At 38.4% G+C, this 19912-nt stretch overlaps 1 protein-coding gene across 4 annotated transcripts in view; it reads right to left on the reverse strand.

Moving 5' to 3' along the window:
- Positions 1–19912, reverse strand: part of ryr3 (ryanodine receptor 3) — a 92661-nt gene that overhangs the window by 1298 nt on the left and 71451 nt on the right. For 2 of the 4 annotated variants that reach the window (XM_081377717.1, XM_081377714.1), the window contains 30 exons: positions 19245–19357; positions 15340–15436; positions 12507–12619; positions 12358–12409; positions 12206–12265; positions 11392–11491; positions 11230–11309; positions 11067–11143; positions 10905–10978; positions 9063–9080; positions 8181–8261; positions 7920–8008; positions 7672–7800; positions 7478–7582; positions 7314–7395; positions 5927–7230; positions 5740–5783; positions 5494–5659; positions 5322–5408; positions 4977–5177; positions 4735–4865; positions 3414–3456; positions 3208–3335; positions 3070–3130; positions 2845–2991; positions 2620–2754; positions 1666–1822; positions 1441–1505; positions 1259–1359; positions 1062–1113 (listed from right to left, as the gene is read on the reverse strand). In XM_081377717.1, coding sequence (XP_081233843.1) covers positions 1062–1113; positions 1259–1359; positions 1441–1505; positions 1666–1822; positions 2620–2754; positions 2845–2991; positions 3070–3130; positions 3208–3335; positions 3414–3456; positions 4735–4865; positions 4977–5177; positions 5322–5408; positions 5494–5659; positions 5740–5783; positions 5927–7230; positions 7314–7395; positions 7478–7582; positions 7672–7800; positions 7920–8008; positions 8181–8261; positions 9063–9080; positions 10905–10978; positions 11067–11143; positions 11230–11309; positions 11392–11491; positions 12206–12265; positions 12358–12409; positions 12507–12619; positions 15340–15436; positions 19245–19357 — 4092 coding nt within the window. The remainder of the gene's footprint in view (positions 1–1061; positions 1114–1258; positions 1360–1440; positions 1506–1665; positions 1823–2619; positions 2755–2844; positions 2992–3069; positions 3131–3207; positions 3336–3413; positions 3457–4734; positions 4866–4976; positions 5178–5321; positions 5409–5493; positions 5660–5739; positions 5784–5926; positions 7231–7313; positions 7396–7477; positions 7583–7671; positions 7801–7919; positions 8009–8180; positions 8262–9062; positions 9081–10904; positions 10979–11066; positions 11144–11229; positions 11310–11391; positions 11492–12205; positions 12266–12357; positions 12410–12506; positions 12620–15339; positions 15437–19244; positions 19358–19912) is intronic. The other 2 variants (XM_081377716.1, XM_081377715.1) reach the window with 1 other exon arrangement.

Here is a 19912-nt window from a genome sequence, read left to right on the forward strand (position 1 = left end):
AAAAATATTTTATCACGTTTACTATAAACATTTTAAGCAGCACAAATTTTTTCAACACTGATAATTAGAAATGTTTCTTGAGCATCAAATCAGCATATTAGAATGATTTCTGAAGGATCATGTGACACTGAAGACTGGAGTAATGATGCTGAAAATGAAGCTTTGCATCACAGGGATAAATTACAGTTTTAAAATATATTCAAATACAAAAGTTATTTTATTGGTTTACTAGTTTTTTTTTTTTTTTTTTGATAATGCCTAGGACACATTTTTCTATATTTGGGTCACTTTTCACTTTTCCAAAACTCTTCACGCTGTTCTTCCAACCAACTTTAAACTTGGCACAGCAGTTGATTTCACATTCAAAATTCACTAAAACTACCAAAACACTTGTCAAAACGCACAGTCACGTCTCAATTCAATTCATTCTCCCATAACATTAGCAAAGTTTGTCAACAAAAACATGAAATGACATTCATGATATTACTAAAACATACTATTTAGAATTCACCACAGTATGTTAGATGGTCCATGTTTAAATTTCAGTACAAAATAATTCCTTTTGTACAGATGTTAATGCAATTGAAAGACTAACACCTGTGTAGGTGTTCAGAAACATCTAATTGTTTTGATAGTATTTGATTTTTCAGATTCAGAATATCTTTCAGTTTGGTATTATGGAAATGTAGTAAATTACTGTCTTTTTCAGTTTTGAAACGAAACTAAAGTTTAACAGATTTGAAAAGAGTATGTAAACGTGTGCTATAGTTTAGGCCGGTGTTTGTGTCTAAATGAGAAAAGAATAGATGCAATTTGAAAGATGTAGTCGTTGAATGCATTTTGTGCCAAAGCAATGATGAATAATCCAAAGATTAGCCCATATTGACAGCTGTTGTGATCACTGTGTGAAGAGTTTTGAAGAAGTGCCCAAGTATTGAGATACGTGTCCTATAAATTGTAATAATGTTTCACAATATTACTGTTTTGATACTTTTTACAAAAACAAAAACCTTACCAATCACAAAACCATTAATCAATTCATTTAAATTAGATTAGATTACCTGACCAGTGTATTCAGTCTCATCTTTGTTGATAAGGTACATCAGGAAGAATCTGTTAAATAGGAATATTTGAATTTTTAGATGTGTTGACTTGATTCGTTTATAAAGGAAGCATTCTAACTATAAAAAGGTTGTCATCAGATGACATACTGTACGTTCATGTTAGTTGAATTACGTCATATAGGTGATTTACTCACAAATAGTTGGCCAGATTGTGCTCTTGTAAGGTATGGGTCTCAAAACCATGCGGGATTCTGTCAAAGTAGTCATTCCCGATTCCACAGATGAAGCATTTTGTCTAGACCGAAGACAAAACGTTAAAACAGGAACAAACTGTGGTCTTTTTAGACTTCACAGGAGGACGTGTGACATCGCTCACCTCCATGTCCTCTTTCACCTGCTCCTGCTGGTCTCTCAACTCGCCGAAGGCATCGATGATCAAACCTGGGTTGAAAAATAAAAGCATTCACTATTATGTTGATGTTCTGAAGATCCAAATATTGAGTGTGAGGTTGATAATACAATACTGATTATGATGGGTTGGGCAGTGCTATTTAAGAGCAGTGTTTAATGGAGCATGTAAATCAGTGCAGTGCAGCATTACCCTGAATGATGGCCAGCAGAATGACGATGACAAAGAAGAAGAAGGTGATGTCAAACAGAATGCGGTAGAGCTCGTAAGGGTCACCGGCCGGGTCCACGATTTCATCACCGATGCCACCGCCAGCCCTCACACCCACGTACATGTGGAACAGGTAGCACTGAGGATTCATGGGATTTGTTTTAGTTATTAATGATCTAGCAAAGCAGTTTGGGCATACACACACACACACACACACACACACACACACACTTCTGTTTTTTAAGATTTCTTTCACCAAGGCTGCATTTGATCAAAACTACAGTAAAAACAGTAATATTGTTAAATATTATTACAACTTTTCTATTTGAATATATTTTAAAATGTAATATGTTGAAAACAGTTTTTAGTTTTCTTATTCTGGATTCCTTGATGAACAGAAAGTTCAAAAGAACAGCGTTTATTTAAAATAGAATTACTTTGTAACATTATAAATGTCTTTATTGCAATTAATTTGCTATATTTTACAATTCACCGTCTTTATTTTATCAATTTAATGCATCCTTGATGAATAAAAGTGTTAATTTCTTTAAAAAACTTTTGAATGGTAGAGTACAATCTTTGAATATAAAAATGTAAAAATCAAGCTTTAATATATATATAATATTTCTCAATAATAGAAATTCCCATTTAAAAAAAAAAAATTGAATAGTAGGGAGTAGTAGGGAGCCCCTAAAGGGACATAGTGATGGGAAAAAAAATATATGTCAATGCTTTTGCGTTCTCTCACATATGTTTTGTGTTCCCCTGCAAAATGTTTGCATTTTCCCAATAAACTCCAAGTTCACTTGGAAAACATTTGCAAAACGTTATTTTGTGCAATACTACGCATCCACACCAATAGTCAGTATGAGTCCAGATCAGACTAAATCCACATTCAAGCCCAGGAAACCTTTCAAAACGAAAACCTAAACTCACAGTCATCATATCATCACACTTCATGTCAGGTGCGTCCTCATCCTCGCTCTTGTTGTAGAACTTGCGGAAGAAGTTAAAAGCCACTACGGTGTACAGGTAGACCACGACAGCCAGGAGGCCCACGGTCAACACCAGCTGTTCAAATCAAGAAGGTGTTTTCATCAGATCTGAAGTATTTTGGTGGTAAAGCTGTACTGCAGTCACCCCCTGCTGGATGACACTTGCCTGTTTGCCATTGTGAGTCACAGAAGAGAGGATGGTCCTCAAGGTCTTGAAGCCCATCGCAATGTCCAGCAAATGAGCGGCAAAGAAGAAGTTATTGTAATGCCCCAGAATCGACATGGTGGTGTACCAGATCAGGTAGAGGTAAGACTAGAGATGAAAGACAAAACGTTATCGTCCAGGAATAGGATAATCTTCCTGACATTCTCAAATCTGAACCGTACTCACGTTGTCCGTCATCACCACCCCCATTTTCCAGATGTGGTACTTGGTATCAATTGAGCTCAACCTGCAATTGAAACCAAAACATGACTGAAGTATTCAATGCTCCTTAAAACCAAATGTTTTTGGGTCCCGTCAGCTCACCAGGACAGCAGGGAGGCTTCCTTCACCACGGCCTCTTCGGTGGGATCAAAGTCCAGAGCACTCTTATCCAGACCCAGGAGTTCAGCTATGCGCTCGGCCCCGTACAGGTCACCGTATTTATTGATGACCTAAAGAAGACAGTGAAAAATGTGGAATACAAGCACCGTAAATGAGTAACATCACAAGTTTACTGTGATTCTGCTTACCTTCCTCTTAACAAATTTGTCCCAGTAATTGTTAGGGAAGGACCTGAAAGACAGGTAAGTTAGTTTTTCAAGTACTCAAATCCATGATAAAATCAAGTACAAAATCCAGTAATAATGGATATTAACAGATGCATGACAATAATTAATGGATGATCTAAAGGATTAATGGTTTGTCTTATATTTAAATGTAAAAAATTGTAACAGGTCACCATTAATTTTTGAATTACATTTGCATTCACTGTTTCTTTTTAAATGGTTTAAATATATTTAAGTTACAAATATTGCAGCCTCTCAATAAATATGAAATCATAAAAGTGCCATAAATAATTGATGTTTAAAATAGCATTACACTTTTGATTGAAAAGTGAAATGTTTCTTTATGTTGATTGTTTATGACATTTTTTTTCTGTGAAAATGTTTCGATATGCATATTTATTGTAAATTCTAGTGCCGTGTATCAACTTTCCACAGTATTTAATGCCATTGTACATACACTACAATTCAATAGTTTAGGGCCAGTAAGATTTAGAATTTTTAAAGAAATGAATAATATTTTTATTCAGCAAGGACATATTAAATTAATCAAAAGTGACGGTAAATTTACGTCACAAAACATGTGGTATGTATGTATGTGGTGCTCAATGCAATAGAAATTTTTTTTTTTTTTTTAAACACTGACACTGTATTGTAAATATACCATAAGGGACTGAATGAAAGGCCCTGTTTACACCCTGGTATTAAGATGCGTTTTGGTTGATCGGATCACAAGTGGATGATGCAAAATACAGGTGTAAACGGGGTCGCTTGAAGGTGAAAATTGTGAAAACGTTTCAAGCTCTTCCAATTTCGACCTCTTCCAAAGGTAGTCAAAAACGCATTCGACCGGATTGCTTTCGTAGTATAAACACTAATGTGGTTGAATGTGTTCGAACAGCCACAAAAGACCACCTACTGACCTAACTTGTAAACATTTTGGGAAGCGCGCAAGCCAGACAGGATTTAAACTTTGTCGGCTGAAGACCCAAGTTTGGTTTGAGAAACAAAAGTTGCTGCTCTCCGTATGTTTTTGTGCCGTCTCTAGTCGCATTCATATGTAAATTGCGCAAGCTTACTGTATTTCATCAATTAGACTGAAAAAGCTCATACATTTACCCGCCCCTTAGACCCTCCCCTCGAAAAAATCAGGACAGAAGTGGTTGAAAGTGGACAAAAGCGACGGATTAAAACACCAGGTGTAAACCGGAATGTGTCTCCCTCATCTACTTGTGATCCGATTGACCAAATCACTTGGGCCTAAGAGAATGTCAAAAGTGTTTCTTACGGAGTTGCAATGACCAAACGATCCCACTGTCCTTTGATGTCATCATCAGACGGCTGCTCGGTTATATACAAACCATCAAACTCAAGCTTCCTAGCGATCTCCTTCTCCCGCTTGAACACGACTAAAGGAACCTAAAGTGAAGAGAAAACAAGGACACAAATCATGGACACTGTTGTGCAGCATCTGGCTTTGACACTCTTAATCCTGATAAGTATAACCAAACTAGAGGAAACGGGATAAACCTTAAGGTAGTAATATCCAAAGACACAGAGCAAGGAGATGATCGTGTGCGTTACAGCCAAGAAAGTCAATGTGGGAGCCATGTAGCCAGTGCTCTCCTGAAGAATGAAGTATTCCAGTCCTTCATCATCTTCATCACCCTCCTCCTCTTCTCCACCCCAGGATCCCTCCTCCTCTTCCTCGTCATCGAAACCTCCAGTCACCTTTAGAGTGGCAATATTCAAACGTGTTAGAGAGCAACTACAAAATGACCAAATCGGTCATTTAAAATGTCTTTTAGACTATAAATGTCTACTTCATATTTATAAGCACAATTCAAGTTAATAGAAAAGTAATTTGCATGACACCTTGTAGAAGAGCAGGATGAAGTTGATGGCGAAGGCCACAAACAGAGCCAGAAAACGAAGGTTGTAGAAATTACGAGCCAGGTAGTTCTACAGAAAATAAGAAGTAAACTTAAATTTTTCATGTTTGCCACTTTAACAACATTTCCTGTTTAACTAAAAACCTTTTTCTTACTAGTGTTTTGGTTTTGTAGATTTCAAGCACTGCAAAGAAACTGGCCATGAATGCTGGAGCTTTATCTTTGGAAGAGCCACGTTTGGCTTTTGGAGCTGGTTTTTCTGCTGCTGGTTCCTCAGGCGTTTCCTCTTTAACCTTGTCTTCTTTCTCCTGATTCTCGGTGCTAAAAAAAAACATTGCCATGTCAGAACATTTTGACAAAAGAAATAATATAACAATATCTTAATTCAATAGTCAACTTACTCAGCTTTCTCTGGCTCAGATTCTGGCTTCTCTGCTGCTACTTTCTGTGTAATAAAAAACAGTATACTTTCAAAAATACAAAAATCTTACCGTGTACGCCCGCCTTAAGTGGAAGTTGCTTTCAGTTAAGACCGCTTAAACATGCATTTTAGTCTAGGACCAGGCTTAAGCCATATAAGATACAAACCTGGCTTTTCTTCTTCTCAGTAGGGGCACTTGCTTCAGTCAGGACTTCACAGACATCGCCTAGACCGGGTTCTGCTCCATGCTTGCCTTCTTTCTTTACACCAGTATTAAGCAGATCCATGATCGTATCCGGCTCCAGCTTCTCAGCACCAGCACCGGTCATCTGCACCATATCTGCCGACACCACCAGCTCACTGCTCTCAGTTTTTTCTGCTTCCAGTACATCGCCATGGATCCCAAACTGTGTTGGATCAGGCATATTACCCAAAATATCAGTCACTTTCATGTTTTTAGCTCCCTCTACAAAACCCCCTCCAAACATGGAGGACCAAATTATATGGAAGAACCCGAAGATGATGCCAAAAATGCCTTTGAAGAACCCGGTGAAGAGCATCCAGAAGAAGGAGAAGAACCCTGTGATCATTTCTCTGATGGTCAGCTTCTTGAATTTCTTAAACTGCTTCTTCATACTCTTAAATGTCAGCATTTGACGGAAATTAGATATGCTCTTCTTCACAGAGACGCAGGCTGCCGTGAAGGCCGAAGTGGATTCAAGAGATGCGTCTTCCTCCTCAGACAAGCCTTCAAGCAGGCTGTGCAACTCTTCATCTTCTTCCTCCTCAGGTCGTTCTGCGGCATCTGGCTCGGAGATCTGAGAGGCCAACTGCATTTCAAAAATGGTGTCCTCACAGAAGTTTACAAATAACTCCATCTTCTCGCTCTCACCGCCTTCGTTGACCACGTCGAAGATGAACTGTCGTTTGGACTCTTTGACTTGTGGCTTCTCCCACTGGGTTCTGCTAGACTCGCTGATCTCAAAGTAAACCCTCTCGATCCTCTTGGCACCACCCATGATCTCAATGCGGCCCAGGTACGGCTCAAAGTAATTGAGCACACTTTCAGCCAGGTCTAAGAAGGTGGCCAGGCGCGAGTCGTGAGGCATGTGCTCTGAAAGGTTAGTGAGAAGCACAACCACGTTGAAGCCGATGTCCTTGGCTGGTTCATGGAAGCGTTCCACAAACTCCTCGTAGTTGAATACGTCATTTTCATCTGCCTCCACACAGGAGAGAAGAAACTCGATTTCAGACTGTGTGTATTGCTTCTGGCTCTCCATAGACTTCTGGAACTCCTTCTTGGATATAACGCCTTTGCAATCTGGGTCATACTCCTTGAAGTTATCAGATGTAGTGAGGTCCTTCAGTTTGAGGAACATGTCGAAGAACTTGAGGATCATTTCCACATTGCTGGAGGACTCCACTAAAGTGTCGACCATCTGCTTACCGATAGTTCCATTCACCACATTACCTGTAACATACAGTTGACGCATTAACCATTACTAGTCTCTCACTAGCTCCATTGTGATGTTTGAAAGGTCAATACACTCTCACCCTCAAGAAGAGATAACATCATGACCACCATATCCTTCTGCAAATCCATCAGTTCCTTCAATAACTCTATTTGACTAGAATCCTGAAACAAATAGACAATATTCAGTTTTGAGAGACATCATCTTTGGTAAAAGCTAGACATTAACAGTGCCCTGACGGGTTACCTGTGACAGTTTCATTTGCATGTTTGCGAAAACATGCAGGAACCCAACCACTGCATCCCACAACCTGCTGTGTGCCAAACTCTGCTGATTCCCGATACAAGGGCCCTAAAAAGAGGAAATACAGTATTATGATATGCAGAAATCCATTGAAATCTAACATGCGCTGGTGCACTGGTGTAGAGTATATGCATTACCTGAATGTACTCAGTGAGTGAGTTAAAGATTTGTTTGGCTACTGCCAAAGCTTTGGAAAAGTTAAGTTGCCCAGCCTCATCCATGACGTCTTTCCCAGAGTAATACCAGTAGAAATCGCTTATGGATTCCTGGTAGTGAAAACAAGCACAACCAATATTACAGACTGAAGTTGAGAAGATTCATGGGGATTCAGAACTATGTTGTTCTCGTATATAACGCATCTACAAATGTATTAAGTTTGTGTTACTTGTAGACGTAATAGGTAGTCCACAGTGCTAATGATGATGTTGACTGTAGTAGTGTTTCCAGTCTGGGTCCGCAAGAAGTTTTGGAAATCTGTAAAGGAAATTTAAAATTTCAACAATGTTTCACCAACAATTTGCTGCAAATTAAATATATTACTTTCTTTAAAAAGTAATTACATTTAAAAAATTATATATTCTTATATATTTATATTTGTTATATAAAGATATAATATATTTTTATTACAAGAAATCACAAGTCTTACCATTATTGTGGCCCTCGCACAGAAGTTGCAAAAACCTGAATAGATCCTTTGTAAAGTCATCATTTTGTAGTACTTTGGAACCTTAAAACACGACAGAGAAATTAAATTATTTCTGGGCCATATGGTTAAAGCAAAACTAAATAACAAATTTACATCAGTCTCAAGCAAGCAGGTGACTAGCACATATTTTGGGAGCTTGCTTCACTTAGGATGAGGCTCGCAACACCATCCCAAGAGCTGACTGGAGAAAGAAAAGCTTGTCGATTAATACACAGAAATTTCAAGAAGCTGGGTTAGCGAGGTAACTTTCACAAGGATGGTGTACAGTATATTTGCTGGAGATACAAACAGATTATACTGGAACTTGACAAAAATAGTGCTATATTTTGTAGAATTGAATTATTATATACTGCACACATAAAGAGGAGATCCTGTTGTATTTATTATGTTCTACACAATGTCATACTTGTGAAAGTTAGTCATGTGAAGAACCAGCTTTGTGAAATAGCCACAGATTCACGGCCTGGCAAAGCTCTTTGCTCATTTTGTAGCTGTGTTCTAATGTTTAGCTGAGTGTACGCCTATTTTTATTTTTACATGTATTCATCTTTTTCAACAAAGTATGAGTACAGATGATTAATAAAGTTCATAAGGAAGAAAAAATGTTCCCATTGAGTGTACTAGTTTAGTAAAGGGAGTTAGATAAATGAGCCTGGCTTTGGTCTTAGTTCTATCTTAATACTGTGTCAGCATGCATTAGTCTCTATAAGCACTGAAGAGTAGTACATTCATATCACTAGTAGCAGGAGAAGAGAAAAGTTACAAGAAATGGAGACATGCCAGGGAACAGCATTAAGAAATGAGTAGCTAAACTTTATTTACCCCGCTCTCTCATGTTGCCTGCAATCCAGTATAAAATGATGGAAAACAAACACAAAGAGAGCAGACATAAGCAAATGGAGAGAGACTGAATTTCAGAAAGAAAAAAGAAGAGTCATTAAACTTTTAGTCAGAGGATGGATGGACATGCAGTTACAGATGTGAACAGAGACAGACTTCAGACGTGTTTCATGAAATGTAAGACCTGATTTTTAATTAGATGCAATCTATAACAGTGAAACTAAAGTTAGACCACATACTGTGTAACACATACAGCATATTATTCACTGGGACTGGACAAGGCTTTATTTGTTTAGTTGTGAGTACACAGTCATCCTGCAAAATCAGTAGTTAAGGAAGGTGTTAGTATTATTTCCAGTGCAGTGATTTCAATCATGTTCTGTATAATACTTGATATCCGATGCCTTTCATGTGATATCTGATGCAACAATATGGCTAATAAAATAAAGCTATTAGGTTACACTCATCAAGCCTTTCAAGAATATGTCTAGGTTAATATTTATATATAAAATGTATTTAAAAAAACGCTAATTGTGTAAAACATCTCTTCATTACAGTAATGCTGAATTTATTTAAAATGTAACTTATTACATCATGGAAATTTTTGTTCCAAATTAAATTCATTTAATTTGTTTAATAAATCTGGACGAAATGATTCTCATTATTTATAGTAATTATAATCTAATGAGAAAAATCATTGAGAATAATAAAAAATTGCAAACATCTGGACGGATTACAGGATTACATTGATTACAGGATTACATTGAATTGTTTCAATAAACCAATGATGATTTCTTTATTTTTTGTGCACAGCATCATCACACCACTGTGGTCCTTCATTTCACCTTTGAAGATGAAGCCCTTTAATTACTGGATAATAAAACATGTAGGGCCCTATCATACACCCGGTATCAGGCGCGACGCAAGTGTTTTTCGCCACGTTGTTTAAATAGCAAATGTATTTGAGCCCTTTTGTGTGCCCATGGGCGTGCTGGTCTGAAAACGAGGTGTGTTCAGGCGCATTGTTGGCGCCTTGCTATTTTGAGGCAACTGAAATAGACTGCGCCATTGACCGCAGTATTTTTGTAAATAGCGAATCTGCATGTTATGCCCAAAACACACCCATTACTCATTAAGAGAATAGGGACAACCCTTTTAGACCATGCACCAGGCGCGCCAACCTTTTTTCCCGTCGTTAAACTAGCAAAAGTGGATTCGGACACGGCCTATGTGCACTTGCGCCGTGCGCTTTAGACCATGCGCTTAGATCGTTAAAATAGGTGTCCCATAGACATTTGACATTGCATGAGAAGAATACTGCAACTTCCACTGTTGCAGTGAATCCATGTAAACACATTAACTATGCACTTCACAAAGTTATCAGGGTGCAGCATTTGCCAGCTAGCCAAAGGAAGGACCAGAACTGGTACCACTTTCAATCCTGACAGTACTAAAAAAGGCAAAACGTTTGTCTGTATTGTAGTATAATGGCAGGACAGACATTATGCAGATGTTGTTATCAAATACATTAATTACTCATTTTATTCATTAAAAAATTGCAGATGGAGAAGGCAAGGCAAGGCAAGGCAAGGCAAGTTTATTTATATAGCACATTTCATACACAATGGTAATTCAAAGTGCTTTACATACTATTAAAAATAAACAGAAGAAATAAGAATATACAAAACAGTTTAGAATAAAGAAACAAGAAAGAACTAAAAATAATTAAAACAGTTTAGAATAAAGAACAGTTTAAAATAAAGAAACGAGAAAGAACTAAAAATAATTAAAACAGTTTAGAATAAATAAAGTTTATTGGCTTACTTGACCCCTCTTCAGTCATCATTCCAAGACTCTCTGCTTTATTTTGCCTTTCAAATGCATTCAAATCCAGCACACTGTCAGAGATAAAGAGATACTGTCAAAATGAATAATCACAGTAGGGTCAAATGGATAATCGGTGCAGGTCTGCGTTCACACACCCACCTGCAAGACATCATCAGTCCAGATAAACTTTTAAAGAAGCCGGCATCTCGCTTTTCCTTCAAATAATCCAGCATTTTCTGAAAAATTATAAATTACAAGTTTTACTGAGCTCAGTATCCTCTGTGGGACTAAATAACATGATCTGCCCAGTCAAGCTCTTTACCTGCTGGACAAGAACATTGCCTCCGTTTAGGATAGAAATACCCAGTTTAAGGGTGCCAGTCACCATAGGACCAAGTCGGCCTGTAAACAAACAAATGCTGCTGTAGAAAATCAAATGGATTAAGAGAGAGAGCAAAAGCAGGTCAGAAATAGAGAAGTGTACCTTTACTGGCACTGATCATCTGTAGGACCATTTCAGCAGCCCCACGGGCGTGAAGTCTGGCCTGCTGGTACAGAATCTTCTGCTTCTCCATTTCTTTTTCCTGTGAGACAAGACAAACGCATTCAAATTGTTTTGTGTGACAATACAGATTGGTACATTGATAATGAGGTACACAGTCAGACATTGTCCTTTATTAATATTTTCCATGATCCCTTTTAACTCAAATGGACAAGAAACCAGCAAATAAAGAGAAAAGGTCAAATAAAATAAAAATTGTAATAAAATAGATTAAGAAAAAAAGTTCTGTCTAATCGCTGACAAATATTATTTGTTGTCAGTTACCAGTGAGCAACGTAGGCCTTTAATGTAGTTCAAAACGGGATCCCAAGTCTTATAAAGGATTTAAGTGAGCCAGAGAGCTAGCATCTTTACATTTTTTAAGTCTAATACAGTAAAAAAAAATGTCCTATATCCACCCGTCATGTGTCGGGGAGAAGCATGCTTCCACTTAAGAATGATAGCCCGTCTGGTCAGGTTCGTAGTAAAAGCAACAACCTTGCGATCTTGGGCTGTTAAAGCGGATCTAGAGGAAACCCCACAGAGGGCTAGCAAGGGATCAGGGTCCATTTTAATGTTGAGAGCTTTTTTAAGTGGTGAATGTTTGCAACAGTCGCTCCTGTCTGGGAAAAAATGTGTCCAATTGGGCATTGGTGCTCTGAATAGTACTTTACACTGTGGTAAACCATGCCTGGCACATATGGAAGAGGAGTGTACCTGTTCATATGCATTATTTTTTAATTCAGGAATTAAATACCTCAAAAGTTTTTTCTTTTCCTTCCTCTTCTTCTTCTTCTTCCTCATTCTCAGCACAGCTCTGTAAATTAAAATATTGATTGATTGAATATTAACTTTAAAACAATCACAGTATAATTTAGAAGGATTAATTGGATTCAATACAACACTGACTTTTGCCATCATGTCAGCATATGCAATAAAGAGAGGATCCTCTTCTAGGAAACTACAAAAACACAGTAAGAAAATCAGTTGTTTATCCATTATTAAATGAACATGTATTTACTTCTATAATCTTTACAGCACATATATGAAAACATCACCTTCTCTCCGTCAGAGCATTGTGACTAAAGTGAAGGATGAGCTGATGAAGAGGGTCTGGCTGAACTTCAGCTTCCTCTTCCTCTTCTTCCTCTACCACAGCCATAGGAGTTTTCTGCAGGAAGAGCCGCTTAAGTTATAAAGACTGCACCTCCCACAATCTGTTAATCACCAGCTTTCTCTCTAACTTGACTCCACACAAGCAAATGTGAACTTTTTTTTTTTGCTATAATCAGTTCTAATTTGATAAACCTTGGTTTCTTTAACACCAGTCAAAATAAAGCAAATGACGATGCACTAACACACTCTGACACTTCAATCACTCTCTCACTAAAACCATGCTCATCTGCTCCACTGCCAGTGTTATGCTAAATTCAGAATTTATGAATTAGCTCCCTTTTAATCAATGAGTGTAAGTTTGAGTTCAATAGCTCATGTCCCAAGGGATGATTAACTGGAATTTGAAATTGCAATGTGTCCAACACAACTACAAAATGTTCAAGAGCAGATCACTTCATGCGGTCTGACATTTTGAACAGGTAAATCACAGCAGTCTGGCAAATAAAGTATATATTAAATACATTAAAGTCAACATTATCTAATGGTTTTGGAAATATCTCATGTTGCGTGTGTGATAACATGGATAATTCATCCTGACAAAATTAAATGTATACAGTATAAAAAACCTACAATGAATTTCTATGAATTCATTGCCATTCTATTACTTTCCGATCTTGCTTAACTTTTTTAATTTAGGAGCTAAATTCTCAATTCTAAATGGTGCACAACCTTGAACAAATAGCTTGTATAGTGTTACAAATCAAACCGTAACATCACATACATCAAAAAAGCTCATTAAAAACACAACAGAAAATCTGTTCTCCTCATTATGAGAATAAACATGAAATAAACACGTGACACTTTATGCAAATTAGTTTCATTCCAGTCATTTTCAACATTACGACTCCAATACTTTGCTTCCTGATCTTGTGACAAGGGTTTAAATTAGACATGCAGATATTTTACACAAAGACACACTTAAAGGGATAGTTCACTTTGAAATAAAATTTTGGTATGTTTTAGCTTACCTCAAGGGCATCCAAGATGTAGGTGTCTTTTTTTTCGCAGTAGTTTCAATTTTGATATTTTTAGGTCAAACCGTTCTTGTCTTTCAGTCATATAATGCAGGTCTATGGTCACTGTCTCAAAGAGCATGCACAGAGTCCAAATTAAAACAATTCCCTATCGTCCAAATTAAACAATTCCCCATCATATGTACACATTGATGGCCTAAGACACGAACCGAGCGGTTTGTGTGAGAAAACGAACAGTATTTATATCGTTTATACCTCTTGTAACACAGCCACATCCAAGTGGTCTGAGGGCGCGGGCGCTTCCTGCTGTGTGACGTGTGCGTGTGCATAGATATATATATAAACTAGATGTCGCCTTTAAGACATTCGTTCCAATGAACTGCCGTAGCCAAGGCGACATCTAGTGTATATATTTCTATGCACCAGTCTGCGCACACGTCACACAGCAGGAAGCGCGCGCGCCCTCAGATCACTTGGACGTGGCTGTGTTACAAGAGGTATAAACAATATAAATACTGTTCGTTTTCTCACACAAACCACTCGTTTCGTGTCTTAGGCCATCAATGTGTACTTACGATGGGGAATTGTTTAATTTGGACGATGGGGAATTGTTTTAATTTGGACTCTGTGCATGCTCTTTGAGACAGTGACCATAGACCTGCATTATATGACTGTCAGACAAGAACGGTTTGACTTAAAAATATCAAAATTGAAACTACTGCGAAAAAAAAGACACCTACATCTTGGATGCCCTTGAGGTAAGCTAAAACATACCAAAATTTTATTTCAAAGTGAACTATCCCTTTAAATGTAATCGAGATCGGTGTCTCTCTGTTCAGGTCCTGTGAAGCCACTTTAAATTAACATTTTAAAACTTCAAAGAAAGAAACTACTTCTATGTTACTTGGATCAGATGTGCTGCACAATTGGGTTAAATTTATTGGATCCTGGAAGTCCACTGAGCCTGAGCTGAGAAACACTTGTTTGGATGACATTGTGGTCTGAGCATGGTCATGGGGTCTAGGACCAATGACCAGCTCAGGATAAACATGCAAATTCACATGGAGACACGGCAATGGAAATGGCTTTGCAGTGTATGTTAAGTGTTACATAATGATGTAAATGAACTTGTTTCATTATTAAAAACAAATATTAAATATTACTAAAAGGGTGTCTTCATAAGATTTGAACAATGAGCGCCCAATTATTATTATCCCATTAAAAATAATGTTAAATATTTCATTAGTACTCAAAATATTTTCAGCTCATTAATGAATAATGAATATATTCTTATTTAAGACGCACAAATCAGGTGGGTCAATTTAGAGCGCAGACTAAACTTTAGCTGAGACATGATCTCTACATGAGATGAACATGCCACCGACTCTCACAACAGAGACTTACGAAAGAAAGACGACACCCAAAGAACAAATCAGAGCGTCGCGGGGAACGTCCGCCCCCTTACCAAAGCTGCGCTGAAACGGACTGCTTTTCTAGTGAGATGGCGGGTTCTGAGGCTCAGCCGAAACTCATGCATGCCTTGGCTGCTGTGCCTCGGTCTGTAGTGTGTCACGCAACCAGCAGAGCTGAACACAGGCCAGGATGAGTACATGAGGCAGGCAGAGACGTGCTCCCGCGCCTGAGCAGGCACGGTGCTGGCCGCAGAGCATTCGGCCGCCGAGAAGGCACCAGCGGGCACACACAGCACACGGGGCAGCGCTGATGCCAGCCCGGTACTTACTGCCAGGTCCTGCACTAGCCTCTCCTCAAAGGAGTACTCCTCTGTCTCTATCCAAAGTCTCTGATAGCCACTGAGGAAGAGGTTAATTGAGCGATGCCTGAGAAGTGGGGGGGGAGAGGGAGGTTAAGAGGAAGATGAGGGAAGGAGGTGCATTCTGTGGTGTGAGAGGAAGATGTACAGTCCATGGCCTGATCTGACTGGTCACCTTAATGAGGACTTCCATGAAAGCACGGCTACCATCTAAATGATCATTGTTGCATGAAGACTTATCTCAAAGTAGTACTCATCAGGTGAACAACCTTCCACCCACTCTGAAACTGAAACTGCCTGTCGCTACGTAAAGTAAAGAGACCCGTGGGAAACGGAAGGTGACCATTCAGAGTGGCGGCGCTAACTGTATGCTTGTGCTCAGCCCTTAGCTTGGAGAATGGAGGAGGAGGAGGAGGTTGGGATCATGAGTTCTCTTAGTCTCACATTACCGTTAGCATGGAGAACAGACGGTCGAAGCTGGAGGTATGGTACACCTTTTCCAGCCAAACGTACCGATAGCCATTCAGGAAGTAATTATTATTTTTGTATCTGAAGTGTGTTATGGAGACAATAGAAAGGGACAGGTTTTAGGAGGAGGAAGAAAGGAGCATGGAAAAACACCAATAAAACACATTTAAACAATGACACTAGAGCAGGGGTCTCTAACCTTATTTAATTTAAAAGTTACTTTTTAAAAATGAAAGTGGCTGAGAGGTACAGTTGTTTTTATAGTGCATCATAACTACAGATGAAACGGTATGAAAATTTCATATCACGGTAATAGTAACCAAAATGCTTACGGTTATCATGGTATTGTTAAATTGTGCTGGAAATGAAATGATAAATCTATAAAATGATAAACCTCACATTTCAGCCTTTAAATCGTTTTAATAAAAAGAGTCAACATGATAAATCATAGGCAGTTTATAGTGATGTAGTACTCGAGTCCTAGTCTCAGCCTCAGACGTCACGCCCACGGAACGTTGGCTAAACGTCTGATGCATATGGTACACTTAACTGGAAACACTTCAGGAATGTCGAAGTCGTCATCTGATTGGTTGAATTTTAGCGGATTTCCGGGGGGCGCGAGTGTCGCGTTTATTTTCGGTCCGCCGGGAAACAAAGCGCAGACGTTTACATGAGTGACAATGAGCATTTATCAAGATCAGCTAAAAGATGTGGTAATGCAGACGCCATTATTGTTATACGTACACGAACAGATCAATGACTCACTGCTTGTTTTCTTCTCCTTCTTTGATTTTCTATGCTGACTGACTTGTTGCTAGCCGGTCTGTTGTTGTGGGGACATTTCCACGCCCCGAAATGTGACGCTGAACGAAACGAACTGTAATTGGTTGTTTGACATGTCGGTCAAACGGCCTTATGGGCGGGCTTAGCCAAAGAAAGCTGCTATGAATTCCAGACCTTCAGCCGTCAGTCTGAAGGTCTGGCTACGCGAGACTACTCGAGTCCGGTCTCGAGACCGATTTCTGCTTTCTCGGACTCGACTCGGACTTGTTCCTTCAAAGACTCGGTCTTGACTCGGACTCGGCATTGGCGGTCTCGTCCCCATCACTAGTCCACTAGAATACATACCATTAGAAAATGTTCATTTGCTCTGCATGTCCTAACTATGATTAAAAAAGTCAGGGTGGGCTTAACATGTTGATGACAGAGCAGCACTGTTGAAGCAGTTTAGAAAAATAGGCAGAAGATGATGCATGTGGTAGGGATTTTTTTAATGATAGTAAAAACATAGTCCATATTAAGACTGCTCCTCTAAACAATTCCCAATCTAGCTTATTCTGTAGGCCTAACTGTTGATTATTAACTGGGGTGATATTAAATCATGAATATGAAAACTGACATTTTTTTATGGTCTTGGTCTCGACTCCTAAAGACTCGGTCTCGACTCGGACTCGACTGAATTTGAAAACCAACGGACTCGATCTCGACTCGGACTCGACCCTTCAAAGACTCGGTCTTGACTCGGACTCGACCCTTCAAAGACTCGGTCTTGACTCGGACTCGACCCTTCAAAGACTCGGTCTTGACTCGGACTCGACCCTTCAAAGACTCGGTCTTGACTCAGACTCGGCATAGGCGGTCTCGTCCCCATCACTAGCAGTTTATGTGCTCCATTAACAATTCATAAACATAACCAAATTGTACATTATAAGAATGCACATTATCTTATTATCCATCTACAGTAACAACAAACATTTGGTCTGATTTTTGCATTGGTCTAAACGAAAATGTAAATCCACTATCTGCAAGTAGGTGGCGTTTATGGAAGAGAAGAAATAGAGCTCTTTCCTCAGTAAAGGGATAGTTCACCCAAAAATTTAATCATTTACTCACCCCCAAGTTGTTACAAACCTGTATGAATGTTTATCGATAGAAATGTGACCATATTGTTCAAAATATCTTCTTTTGTGTTCAGCAGAAGATAGAAATTCATACACATTTGGAACAACTTTAGGGTGAGTAAATAATGATAACATTTTCATTTTTGGGTGAACTATCCCTTAACCTCTGTAAAGCAGTGCTGCACCTATAAACTACTTTATTAGGCATTACACGGAAGGGAAGATGAAAAGCAAATACCACCTTTCTGAAGACAGTTGGTTCCCTCTTAGATATTCATTAATTCATTCATTTATCTAATTTCTCTTAGCACTCTGCCTACCATCATGTTTTGACAATAACAAAGCCTTCACTGCATGCTTTCTAATTTTGCTTAATGCTGAACCATATTTACCACACATTTTTCAGATTGCGACAATCAAATACGGGTTTAATGTTAATTAAAATATGAAACAATTTTTGTTCTGAATTTTAAAAGAGCAACTTGAATGGAAAAGCCAAGAGGCTCAAGTTACTGTATTGCAATCACCACAAATTAGGCACACACATCTTTAGCCTATATTTGTAAAGAAAAACTCACTCTCCTATTCCTCATGAAAATAGCATGTTTTTTTACGCTGTCTTTAATCATCCAGATGCAAACAAAGTTTTCTAGCTAATACTGCCTTGTAGTTGTATAAACATGACATGCTTGAGTGAAACTTCCTGATAGTTTTTTCCCCCGTTGTTGGTTGTTATTCTGTTATATTGTAATTACATCTGCATGTTCATAAATAAAACAAATAACCTCATGGTCGAAATGTCAAATAAATACTTGATTTGCAATGATGGGGGTGGGACAACGGTCTATATTAGCTCAATCTGAATGGATGAAAAGTACGGCTGTGTCCGAAATCACATACGCAGATAGCTTCCTTATTTTGAATAAGTAATTACTTCATGACTGCTAAAAAATCGTATCTACATAGCTCGAATGTGTGTTGTATGAATGTAATCAGGACATACTACATTCGCCATGTTCTCATTATCATGTGACCTACCAGCTTCAGTTGCGTTGCTTCACTGCCATTCACAACTCCTCTCCCGTGGCCTCATGGGATGGTAAAGTGTCCATCGTATGCACACTTCAGAATCTCACCGGAAGTAGTAGGTCATCCGGGTACTTTTTATCTACTCTTTTATGAGTACCGTGAATTTTGACATACTTTTGTCATATACTGTTTTTCGGCTACTATATAGTAGGGAAGTATGCGATTTTGGAAGCAGCCATTGTCTTGGCGAGCTACCTCCAATCAGGCCACGAGCTACTGGTAGCTCACGAGCGACGTGTTGGAGACCCCTGCACTAGAGGGAGTACGGAATGCATTCAGATGCATTTGGAAGGAAGGAATAGCTATCAAAGAAACTTTCAGAAGTATCTACTGTCCATTGAGTTCATTTTAAAGCTGAATGGTGTGAATGTATATTGCAAAGTTGGAATTTTAATACAAAGGCTTCCAAGAACATACCTTGGTAAGTTGTAGAGTGGTGCCATTCGGAAACAGGCCACTACGGCACGCTTTCGTTGCTTTGACAGCAGCTTCTGAAACACCATCTTCTTGTTCCTAAGTGGCAGCTCAACCTGAGAGTGAAATAAATGATTAATAAAAAATGTCAGTAATCACACTAGGAAGTAAAACATTCATTTATAAGTCTACTTGGTGTTGATGACAAAACAAACTCACTAAATAAGATCAAGATAACATCTTTTGGATAAACAAATCACAATTTGGAGTTCATAGTAAGTGTCTGTTCATGATTCAAAATACAATTAATAAAATTTGGGTTGTTGATCGATTAAAAAAAGATCACAGAGTTATAAATATATTTTCACATTAAATCTCCAAATTGACGTAGAAAAAACAAAGACAGTATTTTACATATTCAATATTTGTTTAATGGCATTTTTTTTTTATAAAGGCCTACTATGAATGACGGCTAAATTATCACATTAGTTTTATTTATCATTTATTAACAATTACAGAACATTACCAATATTACAACAACTTTTAATTTAAGTGTACCTAAAACTTAAAAGCTATGAGAGGCGCACAGATCATACATGTGATCATACACTGTAACGCTAGCCGAAGGATGTAAATGAAAGATATTAGCATAGCTATTGTACTTCAGGAAG

Source organism: Scardinius erythrophthalmus, assembly GCF_964197995.2.
Source record: "Scardinius erythrophthalmus genome assembly, chromosome: 11".
Classification (NCBI taxonomy): Eukaryota; Metazoa; Chordata; class Actinopteri; order Cypriniformes; family Leuciscidae; genus Scardinius; species Scardinius erythrophthalmus.